Below are 27,129 nucleotides of genomic sequence, written 5' to 3'. Positions count from 1 at the left end.
AGAAGGAACAGAGAATTGGGCCAGGTGAGGGTATTCCCTCAAAGGCCCAGTCCTCTGTTCTTAACGCTACCTCGCTAATGCGGGAAATGGCGAACAGTTTGAAAGAAAGAAAAGAAAACACAGAATGATGGTTGGTGCTGTTTTGTGTGTAGATATGTTACCTACGACGAGATTTGGAGGGAAGTTCTTTTTAACTTGTTTATAAAGCGATTTAAGCAGTGGCGTGACCCGCTTATATATATATATATATATATATATATATATATATATATATATATATATATATATATATGATAATGCAATTTATTTATCGCTCGTGAAATTATGGTAAGGTTAATTCCCTTAAATGCATGTAACAAGATTATGTTCTTTGAAATGCATGTATACGAGTCTCCTAAACAGGCCTACAGCAAGGTTAAGTTTCCTAAAATTCATGTGGCAAGGGTAATTTCTTGAAACCACTATGGCAAAGTTATTTTCTTAATTCATATGGCAAGGTTTTGATGAACATTTGCAACGGAATTGCTCAGCATACTGCATTGTATTGTATATGTTATATAGTTTACCGATAGTCCTTAGAAAAGAAATGTATTTTGTCGTTTGGGTGGGTGTCAAGATATTTTTGTTTATTCATTTTTCCAAGTTAAAGCTTCTCGTATGTTAATTATAGGGTTCTATAATAGTATAACATTCCGTTTACATCTCGAAGTTGTTATTTCAGATTATGTTTTTCATGCTTACGTTTTCTCTAGCACATAGGATCCCTTATTAATTCCTGCCACTGGCGTGGAGGTGCTGGCCGATCCTTTTCCAGCAACACTACTGCCTTAATTTCAGGTTATCATGCTTCGCTGATGTTTATAACGCTCGCAAAATTAAACCCAGTTGTTGGGAAGCATAACCGGTCATTAAACAGTCGTTTTTTTCATGGTTTTAATGCAAATCAGGTGAGAAGGGTTGGGTACTTTCCTCGGCCCGGAGTGACGATTGCATTAGCATGTTACAAAAGTATTAACAGTTTGCTCCATAAAAGATGCACGACACACAATTTTGAACGTCAGTGGCATGGTGGTTGACTGCGTTATTTCGTTTATATTTCTTCATTTCGTGCAGTAGATATCTATGTAGACTAATTAACTTGTCATCACAACCACTAGACACTCGTACATGAGTCACTTAATTGTGAATGACCACAGCTGTCCTCATTAGTTGTATGTTTAGTTAATTTAAAAATAAATTTATGATTAATAACTTGAACCACTCTTTGTTCCACATCAGTGATAATGGAGATACGAACCGCTTTTACTGGTGTAAAGTGCAAGACGTTAGATTTTCGTTCATTACTTAAAGAAGTTTGTATTTTCTAGCAGTTCTCTAACCCATCTAACGTAGTCTGTGCATAGAATGATATCGGTCATTATATATATATATATATATATATATATATATATATATATAAATATATATATATATATAAATATATATATATATATATATATATATATATATATATATATATATATATATATATATATATATATATATACAGGATTGCTTTTTCGCCCTAGATGGTTAAGCGTAACGAATTTACTACCAATAGTTTGTTGGTTATTTGAATTTTAAGACCATCGCCTGCGGGGGGTCATTAAACCCGTCATTGTCAAGTTATAACACCATTCGAAGAAAATCGTGAACAATTTCAATGTGTTTACGATAGTTTTAAGACCATATACGCCCTCAGTGCATACTTGGCCCGAACACTGTGCCTGTCATCGTAAAGTGCAGGAATATATTCCTTAGCCTTTACGTCAAATATGCTTCCTTTTTTTTTCCCCCCCCCCGTACAGGGTCGGTTTATAAAGCGGTATCATAACTTGCAAGTGAGACAGTCCCGATAAATTTTCCCCTCCATTAGGTGTACTACGTGCACGTGCTTGCAGTTCACAGCAATTGAATGGCCAAAGGTTCGCAGGTCAAAGAGTTCTTGATGTCGACGTCATTCATAAAGTAACTTGCTCACGTGGAGGTTTTGCCGGAATGATCGTTATGTCAATGAGAAGCCGCTTGCAAAGTTTTAAAGCATTCCCATTCATACGTGTGTTGATATTTTGAATTATAGATTGTGTGCAAATTAGGAAATTAAGATTTGTAATCTCTTTTCAGTGTTTTCTACCTTTACAAGTTGAAATTGCTCTTCAGTTTATTTAGACAGAGATGATTATTAACGAAAATGCATTTCTCATTTCCAGGTTGTAGACAGAAAGCAGGCGTGGACAACAATGGGTAACAAATATAGATAATAAAAAACGGAATGCCCATCGGGCCGGCGGGGACCACAGACGGAGGGGGTGAGTGTGATGAGGAGAACAACCCGCCTGCTGTTCCCTCCAGACCTCCCCCGCCCCCGCCCCCGCGACTCAACACTTGCATACATGGTCGACCGATCAACACTAACGGCAACAATAATGGTCCCAACGGAGGTAAGGAAGTATCTCGTCTGGTCTGAATTGCAGGAGGAAAACAACACCTTGACTTAATTTGGCTGTATAAAGCATTTCTTTTTTTCTGTTTCTGATCATCACCTCAGTACGAAGACTCCGCTCGTGTAAGTACTGAATAGATTTATGATTTAAGAAATACAAAGCGTATAGGCAATTTAAAGCCGCTTGTATTTCCATTCGATAACATTTTCAGTTGCCTCGACTTTAATAGTTTGAGAAGTGATTCTTATTAAAGATAGAGAATAACAGTGTGGCATTCGTTTATTAGGTATTTGAATGCATAATCTCGTTGGGAAGGGAATAAGTTAACACCCCAATATATATCTTGTACTTCTCTGAAAGAGAGAGAGAGAGAGAGAGAGAGAGAGAGAGAGAGAGAGAGAGAGAGAGAGAGAGAGAGAGTGGCTTTGTTGGAATAGATCTTAGAGAGTGAAAAATGGAGAGATGGTGATTCAGGTCCAGTAATTAGAAACGGAGTATATGTTTCAGCCAGATCATTTGCTAGGGTTGTTAAGGTCGTTAACGTCAAGTTGTAACAAGCAGTCGGAAGAGTTGGGACACCTTTTCTCAAGTAATAGCTATACAGCAACGCACACACACACTGTGCGTAAATTGCCCATCGCTGTATATATATGTTGAATGAGATAAGAGTATCTTTCTTTTTCTTTCATACTATTCGCCGTTTCCCGCGTTAGCGAGGTAGCGTTAAGAACAGAGGACTGGGCCTTTAAGGGAATATCCTCACCTGGCCCCCTTCTGTGTTCCTTCTTCTGGAAAATTAAAAAAAAAAAAGAAGAAAAAACGAGAGGGGAGGATTTCCAGCCACCCGCTCCCTCCCCTTTTTGTGGGCGTGTACAGGGGATGGAATGGGCTATGTATAACAGCAGGATTCGGAAAATAAAGAACAAACCCAATATGAACCAGGACACTTTTTTTTTTTTTTTCACAGACATGAATTTCACGTTTCTGGCTGATCGGAATTGGGGCCGAAAGACCCCAGACCTCCGCAAGAGGTAGTAACAGATAAGGGTTCGAAGGACCCCAGTGTGTAAGTGCGGTTGGTTGGTTGGCTAGTTATTTTAGGTTTTAAGCTGCCAATTGGCCAGGATCATTAAGTCCGTCAACCTCAAGCTACAACCAACAGCCGAAGAATCTTTTAACACTTTCCGGTGTTCAGGGTGGTTAAAAGACCGCAGACACAGTTTGTTAATGGCCAGATGGTTAGTGCGCATTCGATCGGTTCATGATTAGGTTTGAAAAGGGCTCATTAACTGGGTAATTATCTATTAGGGTAACTGGTCGTTGAACCATAGACATATCATAGACATACGTAAGAAAGAATCGAAATATATCGTTTCGTTTTGAAAGATCTGAATTAGGAATCTAAGAATTAAGATACAAGTGAAGAAGCGTACAATGAATAGACAAATGAGGCGTACAATGAATAGACATCAAATGAAGAAGTGTACAATGAATAGACATCAAATGATGACAGTATGAAATGTTAGAATACAGTTGAGAAAGAGCAGTCTGATATGAAATACTGAGATACAGATACTGTAGGAAGAAACATTAGAAAACCAAATACAAAAATAGTTGAGAGAAAGCCAGTTCGGACTTATTAGGTGATATATGTAACATGGCTTAGCATGATTTATACAACGTGCTTTAAGTTGTATTACATATGAGGAGAGATCCCGTTTTCCTTGCCGCTTCAAAGGTCTATATTTATAAAACCTTACGTGAAGCCTTAATTAATTTTAGAGAAAAATAGTGATTCATAAGAATCACCTGTATTAGGTAGGAAAGCTAGATGAATATTCCATACCCTAATGCTCATGTTATAATTTATGGCTGAGTTTACGTTAGGTTAGGGAAGTTCATTTGGGGCGTTGGTCGATAGGCTACATTCGATCGATGTTTCAGTAAAGCGGATTTCACATTTCTTTTTTTTTTTTCTTTGTATTTTTACTCATCAAAGTGTATTGCGGGCGGTGGTAAAAGTGTTGTCTGGCTGGTGGGAATATCACAAAAATTATTGTGTAATATGCGGGGAACATGATCATGCACTGCCATGAACGGGTAGCGTTCGTTACATGATTTGACCTAACGTAACGTAATGCCATTATCCGTGACATCGCTGTATACATCCCCGTATTAAATGATATTGGTAGATACTGCAGTGGAAACATAGCGCCATGGCGTGGGACGTGGCGATCATGTGTGTGTGTACAGTACATCCACGGTCATTGCTATTCCAAACAAAACTTTTATTTTATGTTAGCTGAGACTGTACGGGCAGCTGAGGCCCTAATCAAAGCCATCCCATTAATGATATATATATATATATATATATATATATATATATATATATATATATATATATATATATATATATATTGTGTGTGTGTGTGTGTGTGTGTCTCACGGTCGGGAACGCTTACCGCTTCACCATGGGAGTCCAGTAAGAGTCCATGCTGCGGTAAGAGTTTTCGGAGACGTAAAATTCACATGAAGACGAGAGTTTTAATGATGAACATCCAGGTACGTGGACGTAATCAGATTGGTGAAGCCATGAAGAGCTTGTTGGGTGACTTTCGAACCAGACAAGTTCCCGAGCCAATACTAATACTCATTACCGAACACTTTGCTGTAACATGAACGGGGATCTGGTCACATATACCCTGCATATGATATATATATATATATATATATATATATATATATATATATATATATATATATATATATATATAACGGGTATAGCCGTACTCTGCTCGAGGTTACTGTCAGTAAGAAGTCACGTTTGGAGAGGCTGTATAATCGTCTGTTAACGAAAGGGCGTACGGTCTTATTGAAGAACCTGCTACTGGAAGTGGCGCTGCCGTGGAGACGCGATAGCCTTTGGAAAAGAATCCCAAGGTAACTCCGGGTCCATTTAAAGAGAGAGCCCTATATATATATATATATATATATATATATATATATATATATATATATATATATATTTTTTTTTTTCTATACCTCGTCGCTGTCTCCCGCGTTTGCGAGGTAGCGCAAGGAAACAGACGAAAGAAATGGCCCAACCCCCCCCATACACATGTACATACACACGTCCACACACGCAAATATACATACCTACACAGCTTTCCATGGTTTACCCCGGACGCTTCACATGCCTTGATTCAATCCACTGACAGCACGTCAACCCCTGTATACCACATCGCTCCAATTCACTCTATTTCTTGCCCTCCTTTCACCCTCCTGCATGTTCAGGCCCCGATCACACAAAATCCTTTTCACTCCATCTTTCCACCTCCAATTTGGTCTCCCTCTTCTCCTCGTTCCCTCCACCTCCGACACATATATCCTCTTGGTCAATCTTTCCTCACTCATTCTCTCCATGTGCCCAAACCACTTCAAAACACCCTCTTCTGCTCTCTCAACCACGCTCTTTTTATTTCCACACATCTCTCTTACCCTTACGTTACTTACTCGATCAAACCACCTCACACCACACATTGTCCTCAAACATCTCATTTCCAGCACATCCATCCTCCTGCGCACAACTCTATCCATAGCCCACGCCTCGCAACCATACAACATTGTTGGAACCACTATTCCTTCAAACATACCCATTTTTGCTTTCCGGGATAATGTTCTCGACTTCCACACATTTTTCAAGGCTCCCAAAATTTTCGCCCCCTCCCCCACCCTATGATCCACTTCCGCTTCCATGGTTCCATCCGCTGACAGATCCACTCCCAGATATCTAAAACACTTCACTTCCTCCAGTTTTTCTCCATTCAAACTCACCTCCCAATTGACTTGACCCTCAACCCTACTGTACCTAATAACCTTGCTCTTATTCACATTTACTCTTAACTTTCTTCTTCCACACACTTTACCAAACTCCGTCACCAGCTTCTGCAGTTTCTCACATGAATCCGCCACCAGCGCTGTATCATCAGCGAACAACAACTGACTCACTTCCCAAGCTCTCTCATCCCCAACAGACTTCATACTTGCCCCTCTTTCCAAAACTCTTGCATTTACCTCCCTAACAACCCCATCCATAAACAAATTAAACAACCATGGAGACATCACACACCCCTGCCGCAAACCTACATTCATATATATATATATATATATATATATATATATATATATATATATATATATAAGGAATAAACGAATAGTTTTCACATAATGGCCAACTGATATTGTGAAAACGTACTTATGTACAAGTCAAAGAAAAGTGTGTCAATAAGAAGAAGAAGAAGAAAGTAGTCAATAATTTTCCTACGAGAAGCGCGTACCCGTATACATGAGCAAAGAAGGAAAAGCATAATTGTTTTAAGTCTCCCCCTCCGGGATCCATTTTCTGCTTACTGGTCGCACACTGTTTCTTGATTTCCCTAGACACTTCGTCAGCGACAACAAAAAAACAAATTTAAGACAAACGCAAACTTTCTTCCCCCGAGCTCAGACCATCTAGAAGGATTTTTTTTTCTCTTTCATCTTCGGATCAATGATGAGGATGTATGATAGCATGATTAGTCGCAACGACGTGAGTGGCTTCGCAATTTGCTCAGAACTGGTTGAAGGCCTTAAGGAGTAGACTACAGGGAGAATTTTATCATAGCTTACCTTCCACTAATTAACATTTTACAGGATTAACTACAGCCAGAAGCTGAAAATATATGGAGAAAATACACATAGGTGGGATATGAAAGAGGGGAAGGGGTCGGGGTGAAATTCATGCATTTTACACAAACATTAGGGTGGCAGCCTGCTAAGTATTGATGATGTTTATTGTGATTGGGTTGTCAAGGGCCTATACATTAAACGAGAGCGTGAATGGCTGTAGAATTGAACATGTGAAGGTCTCCTGGAGGTTCAATTGGTGATTTGACAGCAGAATTAACCCAGGCAGTGGATAAACATCCAATCTATATTGTTCAAAACACTTTAGTTTCCGCTTTACCTCCACGAAGGCCTTCCCTGCTCTTTCCGTCTTGGCTTCAAAGCCTAACATGAGTAGCCATTTTTTTTTTTTAGAAGTGCATTTTATTTACACATCATCTTAATGAGGCATATGAACCGACGAGGGTTTATGTGAGGTCACCGCTTTATTCTCAAACCTCAAGTATCCAGAGGAGCAAAATACCGAAGCGTCATTTTACGAGAGACAAAAGAATAATACTAAATAACCTTGAATTAGGGAGACTTATCCAAGTTAGGTATCTTAACGGTGGGTTCATTTTTGGAAATGTTTCTGAGTAACGATGCTTCGGAATATCATGGTTACCCTTCCGCTACTGGTATTAATATCTGTCAGCTTTCATGACGTTACTGAAAATCATAGTGTGTTCGTCAGATCGTCAAAATGAGAATGCCTTGTCGAAGAAGGTCCGAATGAAAGAAGTTACAGGCTATACCTGCCAGACTTGGAAATTGTAAATTACATATACAATGGATGTTGACAGAAACAGTTCGAGTTACATAAAACATGTGAAGGGATACGGAATTATCATTTCTCGAATTCTTAGGTATATATATATATATATATATATATATATATATATATATATATATATATGTGTGTGTGTGTGTGTGTGTGTGTGTGTGTGTGTGAAGAGACGTAGAAAAAAAGATGTGGAAATTACTCAGCGTTGGCAGCCGGTAGAGCATGGGAAAGTGACCCTTAGGGACGTAATTACACCCTGCAGTATTTACCGTCCTGCCTTGAAAACACAAGGTCCCGCGCTGCTGTTGTTTACTGTGGCTTACAGCGCCAACCAGCAAGCCAGCGGCAACGAAATGTACTGCTCGCCTCATGAGCGCCTCTTAGGAGTATTAGTAGTATATCAATCACCGAACGTATGATGCATTTGATAGCGACAAGGATAGCTCATTAGGACTTAACGTTGCCCCAGCTAGCTGGACAGTCCGTTTACTCTTAACTGTATGTCCTTTTCTACTTTGTTTAGTTCTTCCGTTCAAACCTTATTTTCCAGTAAACCTTCTGATGGATTTAATCTTACCTCAAACAATGACAAGAAGTCCCAATGAAAAATAAAAAAAAATTAGGATATATATATATATATATATATATATATATATATATATATATATATATATATATATATATATATACATATCCCTGGGGATAGGGGAGAAAGAATACTTCCCACGTATTCCCTGCGTGTCGTAGAAGGAGAATAAAAGGGGAGGGAGCGGGTGGCTGGAAATCCTCCCCTCGCGTTTTCTTTTTTAATTTTCCAAAAGAAGGAACAGAGAAGGGGGCCAGGTGAGGATATTCGCTCAAAGACTCAGTCCTCTGTTCTTAGCGCTACATTGCCAGCGCGGGAAATGGCGAATAGTATGAAAGAAATATATATATATATATATATATATATATATATATATATATATATATATATATATATATATATATATAAGGTATATCACATCTTTGTTCTTAATATTCAAATAATCATATTCAAAATGTTCACCTTCCTTTTGATGTCGCTATCATGTCTGATTTCATTTTCGTCCTAGAAATTCCGACGTTGCCAACTCATGCGATTTTCTGGCCAAGGTTTGGCTCACGATTTGAGACATCACACAGTTGTCCTGGTCGCTTTTGCTCACTTGTTGCTCTCTACAACCACCTCAGTGGAAGAGGACAACAGTGTAAGCTCTCAAAGCGTTTTGAAATCATTGCTGGTCCTACGATGGGTAAAATGAAATTGAATAGTTGTTTAGTGTATTTGTGCCTCAGGCAAGTCGGTTCTCAAAAGTCAAAATTATATGCAAATCAAAATCCCTGAACAACTGTAATTCGAGGTTATATGATGGTTGATTTGTCACCCGCGACTCTAGCACGTAAATATGTGTGTGTAGAGATTCTCAGAGACCAAAGTTTATTGAAAGGTTCTCATCAAAGACAGCTCGTTGTCGAGCAAGCCAAGACTGGCACAGATTGGCCCATGTGCAACTATTCAGTAGCGGACTCGTAATTGGATGTGAGTATTTCCTAATAGAAATTCAGTGCTTGTTCTGAAGTATCTTTGAGTCTGAAAAAAAAAAAATGGTAATAATATATTGTGCCATTAACTGCCAACGTGCGGGCGTTAATGGTCACAAATATGTCGCTCTTGTGCCATGCACTCTTAGACCGGAAAGTTCCACGAAGCATTTCAAACATGTTTAAGACAGTGTACCGTGAAATATGCTTTTCTGTTTTGTAAAAGACTAAGAGCGCGCATCAGAGGCATTGGGGCCTTTCAAAAAAATCGGCAAATTTCGAAGAGCTCCATGCTCTTTTTTTTTTTTTTCATGAAATAATCTTGCGGGAAAATGGATTATATTTTCATGCTCGGCTAACGAATAACACCGTATATATATATATATATATATATATATATATATATATATATATATATATATATATATATATATATATATTATGGGAAGCCAGAACACGAAATATATATTTACGCTTGTTTGAATGGTGATGGAAATTAGGTTATTAGGAAGGTTATTACTTATTTATATACAGTATTTAGCTATAGCTTATTTGGTGTGTGCAACTTACGCCAATTTACAATAATTGAAAAACTAGGTCAGTTTTTTATTGGTAATTTTTTGTTAGTTTTTTATTAGTAAGATATTTTTGAGCGAGGTATTCCTCCGTCAGGAGTAAGCAGATCCAAGATTTTTTTTCCTATACGTTGATATAGAAAATTATATATAAGAGCGTGGTCAACTTAAGTCAGAAATGCAAGAGCCTCTGTTGATTAAACCGTTATTGGAGCAATTTATGATCAGAATGTTTCCTTAGTCATGTAGAGTTTTTTATAAACTCGCAAGGCGAGTGTTGCACATGCCAGTCTCCCAACGAAAACGGGATATTATCCCAAGTATGTAAAACTAACCGAAAATCCTTACCCAAAGCAAACGTTAATGTGCCAGCCTCTTCTTGGTAAAGTCTCTTTTAACCTGATAATTACTTGCTCAAACTAATTCAGGAAAAGAGAATTAACAATGTAATGATATGCTCCGAGACCTAATTCCGGAAAATGCCTAAATTAGCTCCTGTGTACGCTTTAATACCGGCGGCATTTCTGTAATTAGCGGTTGGGTTCATGACCTGCATTCTTATCTCTCCGGGAATGAGGTGTTTCCTGATAAGCTACTGAACCTCTTCGTCAGGTACCTCAAAGTTTGTTCTTTAGCAATTTATGTTGTCTTATCTTCTTGACGCTTGCTTCTTATGCCATTTAATATTATCGATTTCTCTCCGGATTGGTATGTATGGCGAAAGAAAAGGGTGAATGATTGGTGAAGGGATTGTATGATTGGTCACAAGAAGCTACCAGCAAAATTAAAGGGTCGTTCGGTCTTATTGAATCATGAGTCCCTTCTTGACTGAGTTATTTATATATATATATATATATTTTTTTTATTATACTTTGTCGCTGTCTCCCGCGTTTGCGAGGTAGCGCAATAAAATAAAAATAAAAATAATATATATATATATATATATATATATATATATATATATATATATATTTAATCCAGTCAAGTAGGGATTTAAGAACGATTCATTAATTTACGGTATAATAATTACGTATCATACGTCACTTACGAGAATGTGACACCGTGCGCGGAGTAATATTATCAAAGCTCACCCCTACAGCAGTGCAACAAAGTATTTCCACTAAAATTTCCCAAATTCTCTTTATTTCTTTCCCTTCTGTTCATTCAGTACATTAGGGAAAAAAACTAATTTTTGATGATTCCGTGGTTTCATTGTCTTAAACTCAGCTTCTCTAATACACTATGGATTATTACATAATTTAGAATGCAACGACACTGTCGATCCGTTTCCATGTAGATCTTGGCTTGCCTAAATCCGGGAGACCTGGACGCGAGTCGACTGATTGGCGCTGCTTTAAGATCTGCCCTTGACGTCAGAGGCGGACATCGCTCTGATTGGTTGAAAGCCACGCCATAAAGGAAAATTGGATCTTGCCTGTTTTGCATGCAGCTGCTATGTCGAGAATAGTAATTGTTCCTGGTTATTTATTCCCGCCAGTAAAGCGACAGGGAAATTAGGAAAAAAAAAAGGGGGGGGGGGACCTTTTCTCCATGTTCAGTTGCGGTACCTAAGTATGACGAAAAATAGGCAGGTTATTAGCATGTAAGAGTTGGCCGATACAAATTTGACAGAAGGAACTTCTGAATTAACACCCGGCATTGAAATTGATATGCTGCTTACAACACGACGTTGCAGTGCTACAGTGCCGTTTAATTAGTGACTTCCACCGGTATATTTGCCCCTGTGCTATGATTGATTAGAGTGGTGATGTATGGTATGGACTTTGCGTTGATGAACCGTAGCTGAAGTTATAGATGTCTTTGTTACAGTAAAATTAACCCGATTCTCTGATTTTCTCAAGAAATGTGACATGTTTGTATGCAAATCAAAATGGTCTGGAAGCTTGTGGGTTATACTATGCGCGTTTCCGCTAACATTTTATCATTAATGACCATATATGCTGATGGTGAACTCGACTATTTAAGCTAAGGTGAAATGATATCCAGATATTATATTTTTCACGTGTTTAGGCTTATAGGATTCGCGCTCAGTGAATTTTGGATGAAGTATGTGACTTGGAAAAAGGGTTATTACCATCCAGTTTTCAATGATAAACACTGGGTTGGTTGGTTGGGTGGTTGTTTGGTTGATTGGTTGAGTTTTAAGCCTATCCTGTACCAGGGTCACGAAGGCCATCAACGTCAAAAGCTACGTCGACTCACCGAAAAACTGTTAGCACCTTCCTCAGTTTATTAAGGATGATTCGAAGACTACATAATGCATTCACATTATGCGGAAGCCTATCTATCGACTTGAGTGTGTGTGTGTGTGCGAAGGTTCACCAAGACTGAGCGAGCTTGGCACGGGCTTCTTGTCAATGAGGGCCTGATCTCGGGTGTTTCGGTACGAGCAGAAGTCGGGTGTGTGCGCTCGGGGTGCCAATATCGGCACAGGGCAGCCCGGGTGTAACTGTATCGTGGTGGGCTTTTAGGTAGACTTGCGTGTTGTGTAAAATGCGACGAATTGCTGTATTCCCCAGTTTTCTGAATGGTTGGTTATTGCGAAATTTTCTCGTCTTCCGTGTACAACACGTAAAGGATACAATTATTTTTATAGTATTCCCCAAAAAGTACAGAATCACATACGCGGAATTCGTCGCGTTCGCACAAGTTGTTTATGTGACATAATTTCATAGACTATCGCCCAAGATAAACACATCACGTCATAGCTCACGGAACTAACCGAACACCCCCCCAAGCCATCACGGCCTGGGTGACGCCAGGACACGCCGGAGAACGAAGCCCGCCCCGGCAGGAGCGAAGAAAATATTCCTGCCTCCGATGAAGATAATCATTACCGCTAATGTTGTGTGCACGGTCAACATTTCGTGTTTCCCTCAAGGAATAATGAAGGAATAAGTTGCGCACCGTGGTGGAGTCACGCGCCTCCGGGTTGCTGTGGTTAGCGTCACTGACCGTGAGTCATACGGCCCCGCTACTTTGGGGGGGGGGTCGGATCCGAATGGCTTCGAACCCTCGGTGTGGTATTGGCCCCCCCTCAGCCAATTCCAAGTCGTCCATCCATCCTTTGGTATTGGTCGGTAATTGTGTATCTGGCTTAGTCTGGTGGGGGTGTGTGTGTTCATAAGAGGAAAGACATGATACACAGTTATACACAAATCACAAATATATATATATATATATATATATATATATATATATATATATATATATATATATATATATATATTTACGGCAAACTTAATGAAAACTTCAAAATAGAATCGTGAACTAGTATGGTAATTTGAAATGCTTGAAATAAGGCACGTTGATGGGCAGGGTCTCGCTGAACATCGAAGTTACTGCACCCTAACCGAGTTAAGGTGTTATCTGCTTGGCCATGGGGTTGTAACTTCGGTGTTCAGTAGACTTGGTTATGTATAGATGGTTCGGAGTCTGGGAACCTCGTCTAAGGTGCGTCTCTTTCCAGGCATTTTTTCCTTTGTGTTTGTGAGGTATATTTATCTGATAAGCGCGTTAGTGCGATGGAAATTCTCTACTTAGTTAGTGATTAAAACACACACACACACACACACACACACACACACACACACACACACACGAAATCATTGTTTTAAAACTTGAAATTAACGATTGCTTCTTCGGTGCCATATTATATAGAAAAATTAGGTTATTGAAAAAAAATGATGGTTGTTGGTGTATATATATATATATATATATATATATATATATATATATATATATATATATATATATATATATAGATAGATAGATAGATTAATGCAACTCGCTTGTCCTGTCCTTGGATGTAGAATGTTTTTCTGGGGATTTTTTTTTTTATTTCCGCTCAGTGGAGGGATTGTTAACGAAATTTGATTTAATTTGGCCGTCAATACCCATTGAACTCGTTAGCATCCTTGTACGTATTTTCTTTTTCCCTTTGTTATGGGTGTCTGATAAAAACCACGCAGTCGTAACCACTTCAAAATAGAAGGAAACATATGAAGAAATGTTTTATGATGTGTAATTTTGACCTAGCACTTGATGGTTAGGTTTATTATTTGATATTAAAGGTAGAGTTTACTGGAAACCAACGTGGCGTATTTTATGTGGCATCACGAATTAAAAGTACATAATTACATAGCTTGTATTACAGTTGGCAAAACATATTGTTCGATTATGAAATGGAATTTCGCTATAAATTGTTTAAATTAGATTTTCAATAATGAGAATGAGTAAAATTGAATATGAGGTTATTTTTATGAATTTCAGTTAGATATATATTATTTTCTGTACAATATGAGGACTAAGATTTTATATTTTTTTCTGTACAATATGAATACTAAGATTTTATCTTCAATATAGAGGTTGCGGTTTTTACTTGTTAAAATGCGGAATTTTACGTTCCAATCTTTACACACACACACACACACACACACACACACACACACACACACACACACACACACACACCTAGTTTTAGGCTGATGCAATTACTAATTTTTACTGCACTAGGAGTTTTGCATTCGTGCGGCCCCATGAACATTTTTGTACTGTCGTGAAACTATTTTTGTTAAATGTCTTTACTCTGTCTCTACTTGTTCATTTTAATCCATTCATCCACTACACGTATACTATGAAATTAACTGCTTCAGTTAACTTCTAACAAGTTTCTTGATTCATTTCATGTTTGTGTCTGATTGGTCTGTCCCGACGCCCCTGCAAGAACTGTTCATCTATGTCATAAGTTTGTGTCCATACACATAAGAGAAAAGACTAGGTACCGATATGCAAGGTTAAAAGATGGGCTAACACGTGTAAAGCTCTCCCCCCCCTCCGTAGCACGCAAATAGTAATCACAGATGGTAACCACACACTGACCAACCAGAGGTGTTGACGGAATAAACCATAGGAGAGATATGAAGTACCTTTTCTAGTTGAAAGAGTTGTGGATGAATGTATTAAAGTCAGTCAAGAGGCTGTGATAGTGGAGACTATACTGAAGTGTAGATGTGAGATAGAGAATATTTAAGGGATGGGGCCCCTTACGCAGTACTAACGGGTAATTAGTTCGTTATGTGATTAACAGTTCATTGGATGAAAGTCGTGTTCATATCAAAGTATAGTAATCTGGTACGTGGAATAAGTAGTGTTACAGATTGTCTCAAATTTTTTTTTTCTTTTTTTGATAAAGTTTGTCGTATTTCTTATTTGATGTAATGCCCGCTGGGTCCACACAGTCAGACGTTCTCATTCGGAATTCATAATAATTTACGATACCATCAACCAACGTAGCCCCTGTGTATCGTGATACACGTCTGGCGATAACCATCTCCACTTCCCCCCCCTCCATCCCTCCCTCCCCTCCTCTTTGGTGGTCGTGGTTAACCGAGCGCGAGTAACTGAACGGAGGTAGCGCGATCCGGCGGCAGAGGAGCCTCCCCGTTCACCCACTGCGGCCGTAGAAAACGGGGAAGGTGGCGCCGGTTGCCGTATTTAACTGATCCTCTCCAACCTCCTCGTGTTTCTTTGTCCCTCCCTACACGTCAAAGGCTACAGTCACGGACGAAGGTCCTCATTTATACCAAGTTTTAATTATGATATGGAAAGGATTTAACTGAGACGAGGATTAGAGAGGAGGTGTAACCCTAGAGTTTAAAGGGGAAGAGGAAGACCTTTTTTTATGGATTATGACCCTTTTCTCGCTACGTCATATAAACTGACGTCAAGACCTAAGTCATTTTACTCTCGTTCCATGTCTGTGCCTCTTCCCTCTTACCTTGTGTCCCACTTCTCACTTCCTTTTCGACTGATTTTGCAGTCCATTCTCGTGAAAGTATTGCATCGTAAACGGGGCATATTGACGGTGGGTATATTTAAAGGGAGACTCAAGTAATATGGCTGGCTCCATCTCGCTGGGGACTTACACACTGTTGTAGGAAAATTGACATCTGGGGAATGTATAAGGCAACATTAGCGTTCTCTCTGGCGTGATGGAGATTGATATAAAAGTTCTGAACTTACGGGTCTACTTACAACAAGAGTTTGTCGGATGGAAGGCATAACGCGAAGCGATTACCGTAGGGGGAATGTGGTTTCGAGGGACAAGTCGTCTTAGTTACGTGTTGTCAGGTGTCGTGTACGAGAGAGGGAGGATTGTACGATTGTGTGGGCGAGACAGAAAGACAAGACAGTTCGGCCAAAGGAATATGACGCTTAGTGGCCACTGGGGTGCTGGTTCAACTGCGACGCCGCCACCAACCTCTCTGTGATACCCAGGCGAGCGGCATCGGTACTATACCTCCCTGGTCGGGAGAGAGAGAGAGAGAGAGAGAGAGAGAGAGAGAGAGAGAGAGCTGCTTCAGGGAGGAAGGATCTTGGGCCCATAATTTTGAGCGGGCACAGCTACATCCGTTACTGATTACCAACGCGTGGCGCAGTGTCATGTACGTAGATAAATAAGAATAACAAATTACCACGTTTCTGTCGAGTGACGCGATTTAGGGAGGCGCCAAAGAGAATAGCCTGACGTGGGAGTTCGTGGTGAGGTTTACAATGCGAGTCGCTTCCTTCCGACGCAAGGGCGCTGTAGTCCCCGATGATGACAGAGTAATCCGGGTTTCTGTACCTTGAAAACTTGCACAGATGTAGGCCACATCACATGCGGAGTACCTGTGTTAGGTATCTGGCATGTATCAAATAAGGAATATAAAGAAGTTAGATATTACACTTTGGAATGTTAGTTACAGGCTGCTCTGGTTCTGTAGCCTTCAGACTTAAGCTGAAAGAAAAAAAATTGAGGGCATTTTGGGTTAATGTTTATAGTGAGTACAGAACCAGCGCAGTACAATGGCTATGATTTTGGTGTACCTCAAGGGCTTCTGTGCACTGACGGGAAATCTTCCTTGACATAATGTTACCCATACACTACAGCATGTTGTCAAGTTTGGGGTTCAGGGGGCCATACAGGATCAAAGTCCTCCGTCAAAGTTATCGAGATTCGTTCGTCAACTTCGTGTGAGGAGTCGGGAATCACCATGCAGTGTTACAGCGAGGTGATGTTGCCGCACATTATGCTCTCGCTGGTCGAGAATATCTTGGTAAAGTATTCATTGGACGATGGATTGGGTGAGAGTCTGATACGGCATGGCCTTGGGAACCCCCTCAGACTTGACAATATGCGATAATGCGCATGCATATATATATATATATATATATATATATATATATATATATATATATATATATAGATAGATAGATAGATAGATAGATAGATAGATTGATATAGATATATATCGAAGAGAAAACAATCGCGTCTGCCACAATGCATGGGGAACAAAACAGACCTCCCTCACCGTGGCCACTGCTGGCTCTGTCTTGCCCAACGAGGCAGGAGAGTCACTTACACAGAAATACATCGCAGGGTTGCGGAGGAGGAGGAGGCGGAGGAGGGGGAAAGCGGTCCCCACGGCAGCACTTGGACACCCTCTCCTTCGACACCGCCCTCCCCACCCACCCACCCACCTCCTGCAGTAAGCATTTAGAGGAGCCTGTTAAAGCTGTGGGTTTGTGTAGCGTCACCTGCGCCTTGCTCCGACCCACGTTCCCCAGTGGAAGGATCGGCTGGGTCTCTCTGCCGTTCGTGATCGCACTTCGTAATATATCTTCGATGTTCATCAGTTTTCTTATTTTGTAGTTAATGATAATCCGAGGGAAAAACAATAACTGTATTCCGATGCATTTGGTTTACATTAACGACAAGTTAAAAAAAAAGTTGCTAGAGTTTTTGTTTTTGATTTGGATATTACGCTAGAGATTTTCTTTTTTTACTTCTCGTTCTGTACGTTTCCTCCCCCATCGTTTTCTAAAGACACTCTTCGTGAAAATTGAGATATTAACTCACGTGGGAATTGAGATTACCATTAGTCTTTGCGTCGCAAGTAGGAGGAATGAGTGTATATTATTCAGTGTGACAGAACGGCGGGTTTAGTGTGAGGAACCGAGTTATATTGGCACTAAACCTCATTGTTTTTTGGTTTTTTTTTTTAGCGATGAATGCCTCTAAAAAAAAAAAAAACCGCTCATGTTATCGAGAGTTGAGTACCTGAAAAAAATCCTATATTTATTGAGCGCCGGGTGCCTCCATAAACCACATATTTATTTAACGCCGAGGACCTTTAAACCCCCCCCCTCCCCCCTCATGTTTATGAAGCGTTTTAGAGGCCACTGAAAACCTCATATTTAGTGAGCGTTGATATAGTTCGCGCGAGGCTATAAAGTTCCGCTATGAAGATATCCTGTTGGAATCAATCGTCTCTCTCTCTCTCTCTCTCTCTCTCTCTCTCTCTCTCTCTCTCTCTCTCTCTCTCTCTCTCTCCCCCACTGGAGGTCGTGAGCTCAAGAGCAGTAGCCGCTCGCGCCGTACCCATCAAATCCTCGAAGTCAGGAGGTGCTCGCTGCTTTTGCCTCAGTCTCCCAAAGGACTCTAGTCCTCCGCCGAATGCCTCGTTCCAGTCGACTGATGTTGTCTAATCGGGCAAGGTCAAAGGCCAGGACTGGTCATGTTTCGTGTGTGTGTGTGTGTGTTGTGTGTGTGGGATTTGTTCGTCGGGTCAGTTCTGGCGGGGTCTTAGGCTTGAACCGAAGCCAGTGACTCCTAGGATACGGACCGACCGTGGGAGGGGGGGACGAGTAACTTCGACGCTTTTGACCCTCGACTGACTTGCTCGCTCGCTGGTTGCAAGGGTGTGTGGTCCAGTGGTCTGACTTCGACGCACCGTCGTTGTGTGTGAGCATCCAGGTCAGGCGCTCCTCCTCTTCTGTAGCAGAAGACTCAACGCCGGGAAAGCCAGGCCACGCCTGCATGTCCACCAGGGTTTTTGATAGCACTCAGAGGACCTGGTCCAGTGTTTAGGGTAGTGGCGATGTTACCGTACTGGCATAGAACTGGAAATGTATACATTGAACATCTAGGTTTGCCAACTCGATTTCATTCAGTGTGATGCATACACGTTGCCTCGCTTCCTTAGTTACTTATAACGTACCCAAAGTGACTACGTAGAATTTTTACGTAGTTTACAGGTTCTGGTACATATTGTGAGGACAGATAACACGAGACCTCCATGGACCATGACAAGATTACCTGCCATTAGGATCTCAAATTGGCGGGTAGGAACAGGAGTGTTGAGCATGTGGCCGAGCGTGAAAGTCGTCCTGGCCAGCCCGCGGAGGTGGCTTATCTCTAAAACCCAACACGAAGTCACAGATTGCGTGACGTTTCAGTGTTCCTCCAGCCTTCAGGAGTAGCGTCCAGCTCAGCGCCAGTCAGCACAGAGTTGTGGCGGCGAATGAGTCAGCCAGTTGAGTCACCGGTATGTCTTTGGGTGGACTGCCCACCGGCAACGCGACTCTATTAAGGTGTGTCTCTCTTTCTCCTCTGACCTTTATATAGTACCGTTGTGGTCCCGTGACTCACGACGTGAGAGGAGCACTGGTGGCGTCATGGCAGCGCCCACCACCGTCACGGCTTTCTGAATTATTCCGAGGTTGATCTTGGAATGTCAGCAGACGTCATGAGTGCGGACTTCAACTGTGGCGGAACAGAAGGTCACTGTGTTAGCGAGTCTCTCTCTCTCTCTCTCTCTCTCTCTCTCTCTCTCTCTCTCTCTCTCTCTCTCTCTCTCTCTCTCTCTCTCTCTCTCTCCAGGTGCTAGCCCATGTATGTCTAGGCCATAATTTCGTCTCGTAGGTGGTGGTCGTCGTCGTTAGATAGATCAACATCTCTCTCTCTCTCTCTGGATCTACGGAGAGTCAGGGTCCAGTTCTATGTGTATCTTACTCGTCGTTGGCCGTGGGGAAGGGCTCTTGTGTTCGTGGGTTGTTGGGTGGGTGGAGCTGAGGAACAGATATGCCGGAGAGAGCCTTGCTCTCCCTCCTTACCTGCTGAGAGCGCAACACAAGGATTCTCACCGCCATAGGAAGCAAGCTATACAATCCTGTACGCTTTCTTATTCTCTCCACACAGCAACATTCATGAAAAACCACGTTCATAATTTCCTTTCGTCTCTCCATATATATATATATATATATATATATATATATATATATATATATATATATATATATATATATGTCACCTGTTTCGAAAAACCGTTTCATAGTGTAACAAATAAGATTCCTATGGTTTACAGTCGGGCCCCCCAAAAAGACCGAACCATACTTATGTAAATTCTCGTAGCGGTGAATTTGTTGTATTGATTCAGTTACCGGTAAAATATATTGCCTGGCAAGGTTTTCTCTGATATTTTATTTTTCCCTCGTGTTCTATATATATATATATATATATATATATATATATATATATATATATATATATATATATATATCGTGTGTGTAACTTGTATGATAGATACTGGCCTTACGATCACACTGAACAGTTAATGGCCCATCAGGTGCAGTGGTATACAATGGATACGTGGCAGAGACTAAAGTGTACGCATGCATACATGTATGGGAGAATAGACATGGTAGATTATATACGAGGTTAAGAGAAGGGGCAACACAAGTGTATAGCTCTCTCCCCGTAAACACGCAAATAGAATTCGCATGTGAAAGAAACTTAAAGCGCCCTCTGGGCAAATTACTTGAATAAACAACAACATAAGGTAGGGAGCGCTCCCGTTTTTACCCTCTAGCAAATACCGCTTTCCTTGTTATATTTCTCTTTCCCTTTATTCCCACGTTCTAGACCGTTTAAAGGGCTCCTTCCTTACATATAACAACAGCGTCGTAGGCAATAGAGTTAACGATATTCCATTCAGAAAGTTTTAACCGGGTCTTAAGTGTAAATTCAGAGGAGAATGGTATACTAAAGTAAAACGCTGGAATGAGCAGGATATTCTGAGTTTTGTGCCTCCCAGCGTCTGAAGTGTCCTTGCGAGAGAGAGAGAGAGAGAGAGAGAGAGAGAGAGAGAGAGAGAGAGAGAGAGAGAGAGAGAGAGAGAGAGATAGGACCGGATCGATGTATTGAGAAACCGATACGAACTGGTGTGATCGGGGCGTATCGAGTATCGGCACATCTTCCCACGTGTGTATCGGTGCGTCACGGATGAAATTTCGAGAGTGTGAAATTTTGTCTTCTTGGTTGGCCACACTTGCATGTAGCTTTGCTGCGTCTTATTGCATGTACATATATATTTTTGTCTTCTGTAGATTGCGATGTCCGTCACAAAAAATTATGTTGTCTTTGATTTTATCATTATTATTATTATTATTATTATTATTAATTTAATGCATGGGATTTATTCCTACGTTTTCAAGGACCATTATAGCTTTTTTCATCTCAAGAATGGCACATCTATGCACTTCCAGAAGGTAACCTGGAAACAATTCATGACAATTCACACAACACGTACATGTGCACTTAAGAGCCCACTACACTACGGTTACGCAGGAGCCGCCTTGTGCCGGTAATGTCACTCTGAGCACACATTGGCAAGAGCCCGTGCCAGGCTTAGTCTTTGAGGAATGTTTACACACACACACACACACACACACACACACACACACAGAACTGGAAACAGGGGCCATAGATACATAGAGGGTGTGTGTGATCTTTGAATTATATTCGGCTGGTGGTTGTAAATTACCTTTGACGGCCGTAATGACGACCCTGGCATTTTTATCAAGCCTAAAGCCCTTTAAATGACCGACCATCGGAAGACGGGGGGGAAATTCAGAATATTTTAAATCAGTGATGTTGTGATATGTTGTAATATTCGTCTGGTTGTGTTCGTACACGTAACAACACTCATGATTTGGTGGCCATGAATCTTTCTTCTTTTATGTTGAATTGTCGGTCGTGTGTTCTCGCTGATCAGCTATTCCTTGCATGCATTGAATTAATTGTCGAGAAGCGTCAGACTTGCTTATTGTCAATTCGCATTGCATATTGGCTTTGATGAGATGAGGCACACATCGTACTGAAGGTGTTCAACCGGTAATCAACCAGATATATATATGTATATATATATATATATATATATATATATATATATATATATATATATATATATATATATATACATAAGTGACCTGTATTATACCAGTTTACGTCATGGTGACTTCGTCCCCGCCACCCATCCAGCACCCTTATAGTCATCCACTCCTCATCCGTGCATCCAACACCATTACCTATTCGTCAGCCACCTAACGTTACTGCCATACATTCATCGCCCGCACCCATTTACCACCATGATCGCCACGCAATTCATCGCCCGTTATTCATCTACCTGCGTCTACGCATCCAACAGCCTTGCATATACCCCTTCCCTTGCTTGTACCCCATCACTGCACCCTTAGTCATCCACCTCCACGCATCCAACACCCATACTCATCCACTACCCACCCCCGCATATCTACACCCCTCACTCACCCACTAATACCACCACGGATCCAGCTCTCCTTTACTCATCCATCAGTACCACCCCGCATCCATCACTCCCTACTCATCCAAGACCCTCTTACAGAATTCAACCCCAATACACGTCTCCATACTCCCCTCCTCGATCCCCCCTCCATCTGAAGCCATTGTGAAGGCGCAGCAGAGAGTGTAATGATCAGGTCAATACAGTATTTATAGCCTTGCCTCGGCCATCTTTTCTCATGAATAAATTTCGAGGGAGAACCAGCTGAGTTTGGTGAGGGATCAAGCTGGTCTTCTCTCTCTCTCTCTCTCTCTCTCTCTCTCTCTCTCTCTCTCTCTCTCTCTCTCTGTCTATCTCCCTGGTAGTGGCTTACGCTTCCCAGCTTAGTGCTGGTCTTCACAGCGTGGTGAGGTATCTAAGCTTTCTGTTGTTCTCCAGTCTTCTGTTCTTCATTTGCGATGTTCTTTTGAAGGTAGATGATGTTCTTAAGTCCCCCTTCCACCCCCTCCCTCCCACGTTGTGGGATAGTTCCTCAGATTAGCGTTTTGTTCACCAGTTAAGCGCTATCACTCAGCTTAGCGTTGTGCAGAGTGTTCTCCTCATAGTAGCCTGTTGTTTTCCTTCCAGCTTAGCAAGGTCTACCCAGATTGAATGACGTAGGGACCATAGGGTTTCCACTAATGTGATATATCGATAAACAAATGATAGATTTTTTTTTTTTCCTTTTTTGAGGAGAGACGCTTTTGTTTCACCCTACGGTCAGACGTGGCTTGTTAATTGGATGGGGGGAGACCTTGTTAAAACATAAGGAGCGTCTGTGTATACAGTGGGGGCTCTTTAGGTGGATGTGTGTGTGTATAGTGTATGACGTGAATAATTAATTCGTTTTCTTTTTCTCTATCGATCGAGGCTCGGCATGTTGACTGACCAGAGGCATGTGATGTAAACGTGGAGAAGCAACTGTAGTTTGTATCGTAGAATTACGAGTATATTTATCAAGGGTTTATAGATTCACATTTCTTGTTTTCCAGAGGTAATAGCCAAATGATATTGTCTCGCATGTCCATTTATGACGTGTTATCAATAACGGATGATGAATTTGTCCAATTTGATGTGGTGGAAGATTAAAAAAATTTAGTGATTATTTATTGATAATTATTAGCATTTGACAAACAAGCATCATCGAAAACAATGACTATAATGTTAAAGGTCTTGGGGGAGCGTGACGTCAGTAAGTGGACCTGCGCGCGCATGTTGTGAGCAGGTTGTTATCGATGTACCGCGCCATCTAAGAATCTCCGACATTTTTCTGATAATCTGTAACTGTTCGTAGATTATATTAATTCCTGATTTGCCCCCAGGACCCCTTTCTTTAATGGGGGGGTCTTGGTGTTACTATTTGGACCCCGCCTTTCCGAGAAATCCTGAAGCGTTCGGGCAAGCGCTGCTTTGATTAGCAGGGAAATGATGAACTCCCTGAGTGGGATGTTCTTCGACGAGATTGGTGCTTCCCGTCAGCATACGATGATAAGAGGGTTCCGCCACTGGGGACTTGTCAACACTATCACAGGAGTGAGTGAGGAAAAAGAAAAATAACGAACCATGTTAATGAGTGAAGCTGGTGAGAATGAATGAATGATTGAAAGAGAATGAATGGATGAGGGAGAAAGAGACAGCGATTGGTAGCACTTAAGAAACACGTTTATAATCATGAAAACCAAGGGTGGAAAAAAAAAAAGGTGGGTTTGGGAAGGGAAGACGCTGTTGCCACTGTGGCGAAGTTCGAAGCATCGAAACGGTCTCGGATGTGTGATGAGGGGAGGAGGGAGGGACGGTTGGGTGAGGTGAGCTACCGTTGGTGAGAGCCGGGTAGGGGAGGGAAGCCTGCTGCCTTGTCGCCGGAGATGGCGCTGCACACTCTTACTGATTGTCCGCTTCGGGATTATGGATGAGAAGGGTTGACGAGCTGGCTTTTGGCGCAGGCACAAGTGGGTAGTGTGTGTGTGTGTGTGTGTGTGTGTGTGTGTGAATGATTTCGGTTGTATCAGGCGCGAGGGCAGGTGTTTGTTTATAATATTTTAGAAGTATTTCTAAAATAATGCTTTAATTGTTGTTGTGTTCAGAGAGATTGATATTTTTTTGAAGTAGCTGTATTAAAGGTAGAAGCATTTTGACAGATAAAGTGCTTTATGTTAACGTTGTATTTGCTTCCGTTCCTCTCTCTCTCTCTCACATCAGAACACAAGAGGACATTAGCATCTTAAGGCTCTTCGTCAATCTTGTTTTAAAGTCAAGGAAACGCGTTTGAGGCTCCATCTGCAAATAGGGAACCGGCAGCCAAACTTTTGAGAAGATAACCCCATTTGAGAAATGTTTTTTTCCCCCAACGAACTCGATAGATACGATTCGTACTATACACACGTAAGATCTATTTCTATACACCCATCTCCCTGTCTATACTAAGACAGTTCTTTCAATTTCCTTGAGTTTGCAGGTACTTAAGGGATGCCTCTAGAAAAACACTTTAGATTTTGAAATAAAAGAAGAAACTTCATAAAACGTTCTCTGTATCAGGGGAAAGAGCAGGGACGTTTGGAACGTGCAGAAGTTTAGGCCTTTTGGCCAACTTTGCCGCTTTGATCGTCATTGGTCGCTGAGCCAGGAAATTAATTGATCACTTAGCTTGTTCGAGTCAGCTGTCTGGAACATCGATTACCGCTTCTTGCTCTGCTCTTATTATAGGTCATTCTTCTTTATATATATATATATATATATATATATATATATATTTATATATATGTGTGTGTGTGTGTGTGTGTGTGTGTGTGTGTGTGTGTGTGTCTTCCCAGTTTTACGTGTTAGCAAGATAGCGCTAGGAACATACGAAGGAATGACCTCATCTGCTTACATTTATGATCTAGCTGTCATGTATAATACCTTACCTAAAATCACAGCCTTATGTCCACTACCATGCCACACAGACTTTTCCGTGGTTTCTCTCAATCACCTCATATACCTTGGTTCAGTCCATTGACAGCACGTCGCCCCTTGTATACCACATCGCTCCAGTTTGCTCAGTCCCTTGTATTCCTCATATTCCCCTTGCGTGTTCAGGTCCCGAACACTCAGACCATCTTTCAGTTCCTCCTCACACCTCCTCCATGTTTTACCACTTTTTCTTGTCCCCTCCACTTCCGATTTGTATACCCTCTTACTCATCCTGTTGATCAGCCTTCCTCGCGCCACATTTCCACATATTTTTTTTCATTTCCAACACATCCTCCCCCTTACGTACATACTTTGCCATCCAGGGATCGCGCCTCGCATATCCACACACCACCGACGGGACGACAGGAACATCAGACGCAGCCATCTTTTTCTGACAGAAAGAGACGTCGCTTTCCACAGATTCCTCAGCGCGCCAGACCCTTTACCCCTTCACACATCATCGTATGGCTCACCTCAGCTCCCGTGGATCCATTCGCTCTCGCATCCACTTCCAGATGTCTAAAACAATCCACTTCCTTCACGTTCTCTCTATTCAAACTCACCTTCAGGATAAACATGTGTCTGTTCACTGCTTTACCTTGCTTTTATTCATATTTACTCACAACTTTCTTCTTTCACGCACTCCCAGAATTAGAGACCAGCTTCCTCAGATCCTCATATATATATATATATATATATATATATATATATATATATATATATATATATATATATATATGGTAAGGACACTGAAATTTTATAATGTTATTGGGTGCGTACGGTATATAGTATACACTAACGCGAATGAGGGATTAGGAGCATGAGATTGAAAGGGAATAAAGCGTTAGAATGGAATGTGGGCAAAGAAGAAAAAAGTGATAAATCCACCGATAGGAGAAACTTGAGGACGTGATAAAGAATCAGATTTTTCGATACCCTTGGATCATTTATCAGAATTTTAGAGAAAATGGGAAGGGTCTTGTAGGCGGTAGAAGACGGAGAAATAAGTGGGGACTGAATCGTTCAGGGAGATTATTGAAGCAATTTGAGCGTGTGATGCCAATGGGCAAATAAGGGTTTGTGGTAACATTTCAGTGGGAACTGAGCCTTGCATTGTGTCTATGTGTTTGTCTGTTAGGAACGAGCTTTACTCCAGTCTACGGTGTGACCTGGAGTTTCGGGAATGCACGAAGCTGTTCGAGTCGGAAAGTCGAATCTGTCTTGTGTCGTTTCGTGCGCGTGTCTGACTCTCCCATTGAGGAGGGGAAGAGAATTATTGCGGAGAATTATCCTGGGTAGTTCTGTAGATGGAAGTAAACCCATGGTACTTGCTGAACCTCCTTTTGAAGCACACCGATTCGCACAGTGTTAACGACCCTTTGAGCGCAGGCGGTACGATCCTTAAGCACGACGTTTTGACCCTTGAGACACGACGTTACGAGTCGTGGGGTATGATGGTCCGGCATTTTTTTCTTTTTAACCCGATGACGACCCATTTTGGGTCAACTCAAAAGGTCACAAACCACCGCACCTACCCAAGGGTCGTAACTTCGTGCCCGAAGGATGAAAAGGTTAAGTGATAACGC

At 41.2% G+C, this 27,129-nt stretch overlaps 1 protein-coding gene across 3 annotated transcripts in view; it reads left to right on the top strand.

Annotated features, from left to right (window-relative positions):
• LOC139755611 (uncharacterized) overlaps positions 1–27,129 on the top strand; it is a 166,794-nt gene that overhangs the window by 49,216 nt on the left and 90,449 nt on the right. For all 3 annotated transcript variants that reach the window (XM_071674163.1, XM_071674162.1, XM_071674161.1), the window contains one exon: positions 2,250–2,480. In XM_071674163.1, the coding sequence (XP_071530264.1) occupies positions 2,312–2,480 (169 nt within the window). In that variant the 5' untranslated portion in view covers positions 2,250–2,311. The remainder of the gene's footprint in view (positions 1–2,249; positions 2,481–27,129) is intronic.

This window comes from Panulirus ornatus, chromosome 19, assembly GCF_036320965.1.
Source record: "Panulirus ornatus isolate Po-2019 chromosome 19, ASM3632096v1, whole genome shotgun sequence".
Taxonomy (NCBI): domain Eukaryota; kingdom Metazoa; phylum Arthropoda; class Malacostraca; order Decapoda; family Palinuridae; genus Panulirus; species Panulirus ornatus.
This window is presented reverse-complemented; position numbering and strand designations above follow the sequence as displayed.